Source organism: Cibotium barometz, chromosome 35 (assembly GCF_041138505.1).
Source record: "Cibotium barometz isolate CiBa-2024 chromosome 35, ASM4113850v1, whole genome shotgun sequence".
Taxonomy (NCBI): domain Eukaryota; kingdom Viridiplantae; phylum Streptophyta; class Polypodiopsida; order Cyatheales; family Cibotiaceae; genus Cibotium; species Cibotium barometz.
The window spans coordinates 34,374,727-34,388,079 of record NC_141080.1 but is presented as its reverse complement, the minus strand read 5'-3'; the positions used below and the strand labels follow the sequence as shown (position 1 = coordinate 34,388,079).

General features: G+C 42.6%; 1 protein-coding gene across 1 annotated transcript; it reads left to right on the top strand.

Annotated features, from left to right (window-relative positions):
* The first annotated feature begins 11,275 nt into the window (after nucleotides 1–11,275).
* Nucleotides 11,276–13,149, top strand: LOC147618368 (UDP-glycosyltransferase 75C1-like). Its single transcript, XM_086774805.1, has 2 exons — nucleotides 11,276–11,894; nucleotides 12,005–13,149. Exons 1-2 carry the CDS (start codon nucleotides 11,276–11,278, stop codon nucleotides 12,934–12,936), a joined length of 1,551 nt encoding a protein of 516 aa, XP_086630931.1. The 3' UTR covers nucleotides 12,937–13,149.
* Nucleotides 13,150–13,353: the final 204 nt, after the last annotated feature.

The following is a 13,353-nucleotide window of genomic DNA, read 5'->3' as shown; positions in this document are numbered from 1 at the left end:
CATCCAATGGTAGTGAAACTTTGCAAGTGGAGGAGTAGCAGCCCCATGGACCTAGTCGAAAAGTTTCACACCCATTATATTCCATAGGAGTGTGACGTCCCACCCACACCCATTATTTTTTGCATAGGGGACCCCTTGGGCACTACGTAAAAATTATTGGGTGACAACACACTATCCGGCCCATCCAACATCCAATGGGGTGAAACTTTGCGAGTCGAGGGGAATAGCAGTCCCATGAACCCACACCCAAAGTTTCACACACACACATTGGATTCCATACGAGCGTGACGTCCCACCCAAACCTGCTATTTTTTGCATAGGGGACCCCTTGAGCACTATGCAAAAAATAGAGGGTAGCAACACATGGTCCTACCCATCCGGAGTCCGATACTGGTGAAACTTTGCGAGTAGAGGGGTAGTAGCCCCATGGACCTACTTGAAAATTTTCACCCCCATTGGAAACCATAGGAGTGTGATGTCCCGCCCAAACCTGCTATTTTTTGCATAGGGGATCCCTTGGGCAAACTGTAGAAAATAGCGGGTGGCAACACACCATCCCGCCCATCCGACATCTAATGGTGGTAAAACTTTACGAGTGGAGGGGTAGCAGCTCCATGGACCCACCCACAAAGTTTCACTTGTAGAACGGATGCGAACAAGCCTTATGTCCCACCCACACCCACTATTTTTATTATAGGGGACCCCTTGGGCACTATGTAAAAAATAACGGCGGGTGCGAACACACTATCCTGCCCATCCAGCATCTGATGGTCAAACCTGCTATTTTTTGCATAGGGGACACCTTGGGCACTATGCAAAAAATAGTGTGTACCAACACACTATCCCGCCCATTTGGCATCCAATGGTGGTGAAACTTTGTGAGTGGAGTAGTAGCACCATGGACCCACTAGAAAAATTATCACCCTCATCGGATGGCATACGGGGGTCACGTCCCACCCACTCGCAAAGTTTCACCCCCAAATCATTAACAGAAAGATACAAAATATATGGGCAAAAATAAAAAGCTAACTCAGTATATATGGGTAAAAGATAAAAATTGAGAGAAAGTTACAAAATTAAGGGCAATAGATACAACAAATAATAGGGACGAGTCTCCAATTCAATCAGAAGACTCTCTAGCTATCAAGGTCTCCAAGATGCTCACATGCTCATGCTGGGCTAAGGACCATGGTGGGGTCCGCTGTTCTTCTTGTTAACTTGTTGAAGCATGAGTTTCACACTAAGAACTAGATGAGAGTATAGAATCACCTCCTTATTACTCCACTCATACTATACAAGCTTAACTTGCACATATGACCGTGTGTATAGTAGTGACCTGCAACTATCATGCTGTGGGCATCACACCATCAATCACATCACACTCAAGGGTGGACTTGGGTCTAGTGCACCTCAAAATATAGTAGTCCACCTCCTCCTCATTTCCCTCCTCATAAATGACTATAAAAACATCACCCACTATCAAAATATTTGTCAAACAATCATGATCTGCCCCCTCAAGTAGTGTGAGAGGATCAAAAGTGGGGGGGGGATAATGCTCCTTCCTTTGGCCTTAACAACTGTTGTGCAAGAAAGGATCAGACCACTCTCCCATCTTACATACTGAGTAGTAACCATCGATACATGTCCTGTAAAATTGTGAACAATGCCATGTGAAGATGGTGGGGTCATCATAGGATGTGCTCCTAATGTAGTGTAGGCTAAGTGTGCCATCCACCACTGTTGCACAATCTAGAGAAGAACCATCAAGGGCGCTATTATCAACATACTAAAAGAACCTCCTGACAATCCTAGCATCTCGTTGAGGGAAGGAAGCGGCAGCACTAGTGGTCAAATGCACATTACACCAATCCACTACCTGCGGTGCATCTCAAAAGTGCTCACTGTCATGACAGAGTTGGTGACATTTGAGTGAACATTTGACACACATACTTGCACCATCATACTCTCCCTTTCCATGACCTCTCTTGAAGAAGCTCCAAATCACCTGGTAGCATATCATGCGATGCCAAGAATATAGCAATAAAACTGATGAGCACTCTTAAATTGTGTACCACATCCATGAGACCATCTCCACCACCCTATCCATGTGACTCCATGCTCTCTGCAAAAGTCATGACGATGGAAGCAATGCTGGACAAAGTGGGCACTGTGAGAGAAATCCTCACCAATGTAAAAGTGATACTCTCCAATGACGACCCACTCCTCTAGGGTGCTCGCTATGCCATCCACTGTTGCCTCTACATGCCGATAAACTAATATGCACCATGATGGTCACCTAGTTAAGCACACAAGAATGGCAATCGTTAGATTCATAGACAAGAGAAATATTAAATATCTTGAAGAACTTAAATTAAAAATGAGGCAATGTCACATGCAATACCTACCTAGAAAATTAGTACTCTGATTGAATCTCCTACTATGGTGTAGATGTGTATTTCTCTATGAAGTCCACCATAGAGACAAATACACCAATAGGAAAAATTTTTGCAGGGTGGCATGAAATTGATGGTCCTCTTGCCAATTGGCACCGTGAGAATGATGCATGTAGGCATAGACAGAAGCTATAAATGTTGAAAGATCCTTGTCCCCACCACGCAACGAATTCTAGGGTGCTAGCAGCAAAAGTAGCACTTCTTGCGTGGCGCAGGGTCCTTCACTCGGGGCCTCGTCCACGTATATCCGAAAAAGAGACTAATTCCTCGGTTCTTCCAAAAACTGAACACGGAAAAAACTTCCCTCACCCAAAAAACACGGGCGATTCCTCCAGGATATTTTTACTCTAACGTAGTCCAGAGCCTTAACTAGCTGAACTGATCTGACCTAACCCGTAAGTCCCATAGTCGGATCAAGGAAAAGACTTGGATCATAGAGACCAATGCTTTTTTCCTCATTAAGAGGCATGTCCGTTGAGTCTTTTCCATAGAACAATTTTTATCTGGGATTTACTTCATCTATTGTACCATAACAGAATTGAGTCTCATTTTAGGGATCCATCAGTCCAGCCTAACCCCATCCACCAATCCCGTGGGTTAGCCAACCACCCAACCACTGTAGTGATGGGATCCATTTAAGAATTTAGTTAGGTTTTGTCCCAGCGGGTATCAGGGAAAAGAGTTCCCAGGCCCTTGTGGGCACTGCTGTTGAAAAGGATGTGGATTTTTGTGTGCATAAAGGTCAAAATGTTAGAATTTGGCCTTCACTGGTATTGATGAATTGGATGCTAGATGTTGCAATGCCACAGGTTTTGAAGACAAGGAGGTTTGTTGTGGGTGAAGTGTTCTTTCATGATTTATTTGAAGAGTGAAGGCTTGAGGGTGATGCTGTGTGGTCAGAGTCTGTGAATGCTTATCAAGTAATGGACGGAAATGATTTTGTAGCACATATGGTTGACGTTTGGTATGTAGTGATGCATAAGCTATTGTTTTTCACGGATGTTGGGAAATGGGATGGTGAGTTACAACAGTTTCCTTTTGATCCTAGTGTGGATAGCTATTGGACTTTATCTTTTTGTTGCTGAGCATAAATGCTCTAGCATACAGGGGGGTTGGCAAAGTATGTTAGGTAAAATTTTGAAAGGTGTTTTGGGCTTGTGTACATATGGAATGCATGGCATGTAAAAAAGCTTTGCCCTGAATGCCCTGGTAGATGTATAGAGTGGATGGTTTGGCAGTGGGCTAGTACAGGCTTGTCTGGGTATCAATCGTTCGGTTACTTTGTATGTGTGCGCGTCCCAAAAATAAAATGGGCACTTGTAGGTTGAAATTCGAAGGAGTGCAAGAACATGTGGGCAATTAATTATTGGGATGCCAATTTGATGTGTGCATGAGCTAGATCTGGAAGGTCCAGAAAAGGAAGGTGATAATGGACGTGTGGATGAAAGGTGGTGCAGGGGATTCGAGAAGGGAAGATGCCAAATTGGGTAGGTGGCGGATTCTTCCAGAACAAAAAGGTCGACTGTTGGGCTGCCGACTGGTGAAGGAGCCGTCGGGGCGGGGGGCAGAAAAGAAGAGAGAAAAAGTGAGGAAGGTGGCGCCCACTGCAAGAAGAGAGGAGTTGGTGGTGTCGACTTTGGAGTGAGCCGCCTGCAAAACAGGTAGAAAAGAAAGAGGAGCTTGTTGTGGAGGGTGGCTACCTGGGATAGCGAAGGCTGGCGACGACTGCAGGCCAGGAAGGAGAGTGCAGCAAAAAGAGAGAAGAGGAGAGCACGCCGTCTGCAGGGAAGGAGGTGGTGGTGCCGACTGCTAGCGGAAGAGGGCAAAAGAGATAGGAGCACTGTCTGCAGTGAAGTGAGGAAGGGGGTGTCCACAGAAAGAAGGCAAGGCTGGAGGTGGTGTCGACGGGAGTGGAAGGAAAAAGGCTGGCATCAACTCCACAGGAGCAAAGAAAGAGACAGAGTGTGGACTGCAGGTAGAGAAGCAGAGAGAAACAAGGTGGCGATGGTTGGTAGCGAAGAGAGAGAGTAGAGTGAAGGAGAAGAAGGCATTGACTGGTGTGGGAAAGAGAGGAGTTGGTGGTGCCGGCTAGTGAAGGAGCCGCTTCCAGTAAAACAGGCATCAACTGCAAGCCGGGACTGTAGAGTAAAGAAAAAGTAAGGCGTCAACTGAGGAGGAAAAAGTGAGCATCAACAGCCACGTCCAAGGTGGTGGCGTCCATGCAACAAAAAAAACGAAGAAGGAGAGGAGATAGGTGTGCTTCTTATTCTCTGAGGCTGGTGATGCCAGAGAGAGTCTTTTGCATGTGTGTACTTTGTTGAGGATGCCGCCTCTGAGTGCAGAGCTCGTAGCACTGAGGTGATGATATTTTGAGAAAAGGTGAGAGAGGGATTAGCCAAGATAAATGGGGACAGCCTTGTGAGTATACATCTTGTGTGTTGATTTGAAAGTGTCGTGTATGTGAGATGGTTGTGTGAGGAAAAGCTTCTATGTCGGAAGAAGCTGTATGGAAGTGTTGGTTGGGAATTCAGGGATGAATGATACTGGTGATGTATTTGGCTATGGTTGTGTGTTGGTATCTTGTGTGTGTTGATTTGTAGGAGAAGGCGTGATTGACGTGTTTGGTGGTATAGTCCACGGGTTTACACTCTCACAGCGCTTTGTGCCAGCCTTCGATTACCTCATCATGCACACAGTGGAAGTGTATGTGTTTGTTGGGTGTTTACTTTGACTATGGTGCCCCTGTTTTGGCTATTTTTCTGGTGTGGGTAGTGTGGTGAGCCGTGTGAGAAGTGTTCCAGCCAGTGTGCTGGTTGCTAGTGATTCCAAGGTTGGGGGAGTGGGAAGCTATAGAGGCCTGTCTCCGTGTTCTTTTTTCCACTCCACACTATGCATAATAGGCTTATACATAGGCTATACATAGGGTATGCATAAGGGCTATGCATAATAGGCTATGCATAAGAGATATGGATAAGCCTATTGCATAAGGTCTTATGCATAAGCCTATGCATAAGGACTATGCATAAGCCTATGCATAAGCCTATTGACCTAACCCTAATCCCCGGCACCCAAGGGTGCAAAAACTTAACGAGAAGAAGCATAAACAAAGAATGGAAAAATAGGGCTTACCTCTTCTTTGAGAATCCGTATGAGCCGCCCCCTAGCCTAAACCCTTGGTGGTTGTTTTCTTGAATAACCCTGTAAATAATTATCATAATAAATCAAAAAGTTAGTTCATTTTAATAAATTATGCAATAGGACTTATGCATAAACCTATTGCATAAGGGCTTATGCATAGTCTATTGCATAAGGGCTTATGCATAGTCTATTGCATAAGGCTTATGCATAAAGTTTATGCAATAGCCTATACATAAACATATTGCATAAGGGCTTATGCATAGGCTATTGCATAAGCCTTATGCATAGGGACTTATGCATATGCCTATTTGCATATAAGGCTTATGCATAAGCCTATTGTATAAGGGCTTATGCATAGCCTATTGCATAAGGCTTATTTATAAGCCTATTGCATAAGGGCTTATGCATAAGATATTTCATATTGCATAAGGACTTATATATAGCATATTGCATAAGGCCTATGCATAAACCTATTGCATAAGGCCTATGAATAACCTATTGCATAAGGTTTATGCATAAGCCTATTGCATAAGACTTATGCATAAGCCTATGCATAAACCTATTGAATATGCCTAGCCTATTACATAAGCGTATGCATAAGGTTTATGCATAGCCTATTGACCTAACCCTAATCCCTGACACCCAAGGGTGCAAAAACACAAAGAGAAGAAGCATAAACAAAGAATGAAAAAATTGGGCTTACCTCTTTAGTGTGAGAAGTCGTATGAGAGGATTGGCCTAAACCCTTGTTCACTTGAATAAACTTATAGAAAAGAAACATAATAAATAAAAATGTTAGTTCTCATTAACAAATTAGTAAGCAAGGATAACAAGAGGAAAAATATGTGAGTACCCTTAACCTTACTCCTAATGCATAAGTGATTGAAATAAATTAGTTTATGTGAAGCCTAAACACTAGCTCTATGCACAGATTGCTCAATAGATATGTTTGATGGGGATCTATCCATCAAAGCTCTCTATTAGAGCTCTATGCATAGGGCTAGGGTTAGGGCAAGGGAGAAAGGGAAGGAAAGGAAGGGGAAGGGGAAGAAAAGCTCACATAGAGTCATATAGAAGCTTTCCCCAGGAAAGCTTGGAATAAGGGAAAGCATTGAAGATTTCTATGAAATCTTGGGAGAAAGGAAAAGGAAAGAGAGGGGAGATCTCCATCAAATCTCTCTATTAGAGCTCTAGGCATAGGGCTAGGATTAGGGAAAGGGAGAGGAAAGAGAGAGGAAGAGAGAAAGGGGAAGAAAAGAGAGGGAAAGGGGAAGAAAAGCTCACATAGAGCTATGTAGAAGCTTTCCATGAAAGCTTGGAATAAGAAAAAGAATTGAAGCTTTCCATGAAATATTGGGAGAAAGCAAGAAAGAGGCACTTACCTTGGAGAGGAAGAGATGATGGAATAGCCTTGAAAGAAGAGGTGTGGTGGGAGGAATAAACGGGTTGTAGACGTAGCTTCTACATGTACAACCTATTGGAAGTAGGTAGATAACTTGACTCCCGTCGTCGCGGCGATAATTTAGGCGGGAGTCTCAGTTTTCAGATTGCTGCTCATTGGAAAATGGGTTGTCGGCTGCTCAGTAGTGAAATAATGCTGCTGTCGTCACTGTGTAGTAGCAGTGAAGTCCTGGGTAATTTTTTGTATAAATCCTAAATCAGTTTTGGCCAGGTTGAAGATGTTTGATATCATCAACAAGGGACGGAAGTTGGTTTTCTGAGACATGGTTAAGAGAAAAAATTCGTTGTGTATGTGATCGATTGTTGCAAGGGCCAATATATACGACAACATCATATAACAATTGAGTATGTCCGGACATATGGTCTTTTTGAGGCATTGGCATGACCAAGTGCGGATGATGACATGGAGGAGAACTATAGGAGAGTGCTTGCTTGGTAGCATGCCACACCATTCGGTGACATCGGATTGAGTGTGGAAGGTGGCAAGGCTTCATATGGAAAGCATGGCTGAGACTCATCTTTCTTAACCAATGAATGAGATGCCTTCACCATTGCCACATAAGGAGGAGGAGAATCCCATCATGGAGGACATGGTAAATGACTTCTTTGGACGGAAGGTCATAGATGATAGTGAGCAAGCTCCAATGTCACAAGAGGAGGAAACCTGACATAGAGAGGCAAGCACCTCTTTGTATGAGGAATGTTCATACTCCACACTGCGAGAAAACTTGGAGCTATATAACTTGCAAACAACTTATGGATGGAGTGATATAAGTGTCACCAATCTTCCTTCGGTAAGACCGCCTCATTCTATTCTCTCAAATACAAAATGTTTCATGTTCTATATACTCTCATTGCTAATATTTTGACATATGTTGTCTTATGTTATGTTGTAGGCTCCTCAAAATCTATTACTGAACTCACAAGATGGGTGTCTTAAAATGCTCTCTATCCTAGTTATGGATTACATAAAATACACGCATGTCCCAATGATTACATGCTATTTAGAGGGGTTAATAAAGATACAACATAATGTCTACAATGTGGGGAGAGCTGCTCCTATAGGGATGATTTGTAAGGGGATAAAGTTCCTCGGAAGGTTTTGAGACACTTTCTCTCGGGGGTTCACTATATGTAAACTCTCAATTATTATCATGTGCGTTTAAGGCCTAATTTAAAAACCTCTTATCTGTAAATTTTTCATGAATAAAACACACCTTTTTTCTATTCAATCTATAAATACCCCCTTTAAATGGTACCCTTCTGTATGTAAAACATGTGTAAAAAAGGGATTTAAAAAACCCCTTCTGTTGAACCCACGTATTACGCTTACATATTTATAAGTGACCCCCCTCAAACACTTTCCTATCATTCCTTGCATCTAACACGTGTTTAAATTTAAGGAGATTGCAGAACTCATGACATAGCATGCTACTCATCGCTCAAGGAACTAATCCCCTCAGGCCACACAATTTTGGAGAGGGATTGGATCCGGCCAAGGTTGAAGCCACTACCACCTTGCACAAGCCCACATATGCAACGCAGCTGAAGACTGTGAAAGCTGAAGGCTTTTCTAAAATAAAAAAAAAGTCAATTTTTGGAAGATCTTTTCACAATTTCTTTACCCTTTGCAACATTTAACCCATCCCATGTCATTGGCGAAAAGAGCAACATGAAGTCTTTAATAAGAAGGAGTGTCTCGTGCCCCCGTCTTGAAGTAGCGAGAATGGGACCTCGCGATCTTTATCACTCCAAGCGTAAGTCTACATGCCTTGGGGGATATTCTTATATGCAGGCTCGGTACACGTGATCGAGTTACGCAAGATATACTAGGAAAGAGCTTCCGTGTGTGGTAGGAGATGGAGACGACTGCAGCAGAACGAAACACTTGGATTGTACTGGAGCTCCACTGTGAGCACAACCACAACACAATGCAAGTGACTGGTGGGCTCTTCCTATTCAAGGTCTCTATTCAGAGGGTCTTTCACGTTGAAAGAGGACTGGTGGAACACTAGCAACCTTGAGGCAATGTTGCTTATATAATCGAAATCAGGAATGCTTGATCAGATTCTGCATTAGTATCACTGGATGATGATGGTTCTGATCGATGCAGCGCTTGTGGTTGTGCTCGTTGTTGACGAAGGTGACGATGAAGTTGTGGTTGCTGAGAGCCTTGCAGGCAAATTACTGCTTTTGGGCATGGCTTCAGCTTGAGCTTTTGGGCGTTCGTTGTAGGAGAAGAAAGATGGGCGTCTAGCGAGCTTTTGGGCATGGCTTCGGTTGAGAGGGCAAGTATTCGTCAGCCATAATCAGGCTACCCGCTTTGGAAACGCGTGTGCGTGTGAACTTGTGAAAAATGCAAAACAAACGTGCGACGGTGCGTGTGACTCCAAAATTGAACAGACCTCCTCAAAAGCCACGGTTACCGCTCTCATCAAGGAAGGTTCACCTGCCCTTTCGGAACTTGTGAAAATACAAAACGTGCGGCGGTCAGACTTTAAATTTGGCACCCGTACGGGAGCCTTTCACAATTTCAAGTGCCAAATGGCACCTCCGTTTTCTGGTAAAAGTGCCAACGTGGCACTTTGAAAAAACAAGGGAAGTGCCCAATGGCACCTAGCCTTAGGGGTCTAAGTGACAAGAGGTATATATCCTATATAATATATATAATATAGTAAATATATATAATATAGTACACAATGCATAATAAATATGGAAAGTCTTCAATAACTTCAAAGTTTTGAAAGTCTTCAATAATTTATGATGCCTTTAAAAATTCTCTTGCTATAATGTATTTTGTGTGATGAGAAGACGTCTATTGAATTGTGAAAGCTTAATGCACTTACAAAACTAATATGTTTTCATTACTCAAAGTAAAGTAGTTTGTTATTAAAAGGGGCACTCAAAATTTTAGCCGAAGGTGACATTTTGGCACCCATGGTTGATGGCAAAAGTGCCACTAGATTTTCTATGGCACCTAGACTTAGGTGCCAAATTTAAAGCCTGGCGGCGGTGCGTGTGACTCCAAAATTGAACAGACCTCCTCAAACACGGCTCTCACGAGTCACCGATGTCAAAATAAAAAATCGTCCTTTTGTCGGCTCAAATTTTTCCTACCTTAAATTTAAAGATTCAAATTTTTAAAGTTTTAGTTATAAAACCCATTAATTTATGTATTTTTTCAATAAAAACAAGATAGGCTTGAAGGTTATCCTTTTTCTCAATGAATTTAAAAAAAGTTTATTTTCGACACTCACTCTCACAAGTTACACAATTACACCAACTAGTAAAGTATTATTCAAAGGCTATGGAAAATCGTCCATCATGGTTTAAAAAGCTTTGGTCTTCCGATCAGGGTTGCCTTCTGACTAGCACCATTGTCCATCAAAATTTGACATAGGCATTTTTTGATGGTTTAGAGCTTTTTTGTAGATTTTTTACACCCAAAATACCCAAAAATGTGCATGACGCCCGTTCTACTTCTAATCATCATCAAACGTAGCTGATAAAGATACAACAATAAATTACTGGTGGGTAACTGTGCTTTGTTTCCATGCATGGGTCGGTTGTGTCACAAGTTCTCACATTTTAGCCAGGGATCCATTTTTTAGGCATTATCCACTAATAGTTTAAGCACATTAGTATTTACTCCATCGTCCATTTCCATTAATTAGTGCTCCCTTGATCGTCCATTTCCATTAATTAGTGCCCGCAAGGGAGCACTAATTAATGGACAACCTCTAAGATTCATAACCTTAGTCTCTAAGGTTTAAATTTTTTTAATGGACAACCTCTAAGATTCATAACCTTAGTCTCTAAGGTTTAAATTTTTTTAATATAAGATTTGATCTGCAGTCTGCTAATAAATACGGCTTAAATGATGAATGCTTATGTTGATGACAGGTTGTAAAGCTTTTAGATAAATACATATATATAAAGAAAAAAGAACCGTGGCCCATTAGACGAAGACCTTTGAACTACCCAAAGTGTATGCGAAGCTTGTCACGTAACATAACAATAAATACTTGTCACCTACCCATTTGACTCCCATGCCACACATACGACAGTGTTACACACACAATTTCTCTCTCTCACAGACACACAGTGTTACATACAATTCCTCTCTCCCATACACACTGTTGCACACAATTTCTCTCTCCATCACACACGCGCACCTTTGCAAACGTTCGCTCTCACGCACACACATTCATTATAGCTTGGCCATGGCAACCGTATACTTGCCCTCTCAAGCTGAAGCCATGGCCGAAAGCCTGCTAGCCACCCGTCTTTCTTCTTCAACCACGAACGAAAACAGCAGTCATGATCGTAATAGCAGAAAGCTTCATGCGGTGATGATACCATACCCTATCCAAGGCCAGATCAATCCCATGGTGCGGCTTGCCGAGGCTCTCATCAACCACAACTTCATCGTCACCTTTGTCAACAACGAGCACAACCACAAGCGCATCCAAGAGAGCCGCCGTTCAAAATCTTCTTCAGATCAATCTCAAGAAGAAAACCTTCGCTTCGTGTGGCTAGACAATGGGTTACCCCCTGATTTTGATTACAGCGACATTAGCCCAAGGATTGTAGAGTTCCACGAGGCCTTTGTTAACATGAAAGACCCCCTCAGGGAACTCGTTGAGCTCTTGAATAAGAAGGACACACCAGTCACTTGCATTGTGTACGGGTTCCTCTGCACTTGGGCTCAGCGTGTTGCAATGGAGCTCCACATTCAAAGTGTTTTTCTCTGGCCTCAGTCTGCTGCAGTCTTCTCCATCTTTTACCACACACCCAAGCTCGTCTCCAATGGTTTCTTCCCGTACAAAAAGACTCCTCCCGGTAAGCAATAAAATTGTTAAATAGCTAACCTTGGATAGCGTCGAATACGAGCACTAATTTTTTTATCAATACTCAATAAATTTCCCTACCTTTTTTCATTTCTTTAACAGGGTGCAATGATCTGGTGTCTTACATACCCGGTGTGCCCCCTCTCCACCCTGCGGACTTCCCCACAGTACTCCATGTAGACGACATCTCTCAAATGAGCTTCAAGCTTTTGAGAGAGCAATTTGACATACTGGAGAGCTGTGATGCAATTCTCATCAACTCTTATGAGCAGCTTGAGAAGGATGCTTGCGAGGCACTACAAATAGAATTGCCCTTGTCGGTTTCTTTTGTAGGGCCTTTGCTCCCTTCTGCCCTCTTGGATGGCAGTGATATGAAGGACGTTAGTGTTGGTGCAAGCTTGCTGCAGGAGAAGAATGACAGTATAAAGTGGCTGGATAGTAAGCAAAAGCAATCCGTGTTGTATATTTCCTTTGGGAGTATGTTTAACCCTACTGCAGAAGATCTACTGGGCATTGCCTTGGGGATCAAGGCTAGCAAGCAGCCTTTTCTTTGGGTGATTAGGCCTAGACCCTCCTTGCACAACGTATCAGAGATACTGCCCAAGAATTTCATAGAGGATACTAAGGATTATGGGCTAATTATCCCATGGGCACCTCAACTGCAAGTTTTGTCCCACCCTTCTGTGGGTGCCTTTCTAACTCATTGTGGATGGAATTCAACATTGGAGAGTTTGAGCATGGGGATGCCCATGATCCCTTTTCCAATTTCTATGGATCAAACTACAAATTGCAAGTTTGTGGCTGACATTTGGAAGGTTGGGATGAGCATCAAGAGGCAAGATGATGGCATGGTGGAAAGTGAAGAAGTGGCTAGGGTTGTGAGGATAGTCTTACGAGAAGACGAAGGAAAGGAGATGAGAAGAAGGGTTGGCAAGCTGCGAGATGCTGCAAGGAGGGCTGTGGAAGCGCAAGGCTCATCCAATACTCACATGGAGAAGTTTATTGAATCAATGAGGGATGCCAAACCCCACTAAGTAGTATGAATGTTATACGTATATCGTTCCGTTAGCGTTGCAAGCATCATGAATTTTCATGTGTTGTACGCAATGAGGAAACTCGACAACATTAAAGAGAAATAGAAGCGGTAATATTGGAATGTATTCCGTGCTTTGTTTTTTTTTTGTTTTTTTTTGCTTTGGGAAAAATTCCAAATCTGAAGTTTTTTTTTTCCAAAATTTGCAAATTGGTTATGGAAACCCTCAAAATTTGAAGGCATTTTTTTAACACTAGTTTGATAGCTTGATAGGATGTAAATATGTATTTTTTGGGGTTTACTAAAAATTTCATATCTTGTGAATGGGAGCCAAATTTTAGCATTTCTCTTCTAACACGTGTCTTCATGAATGATGTAGCAACCTTAGAAAAATATTAAAATGATAAAAAATAACCTG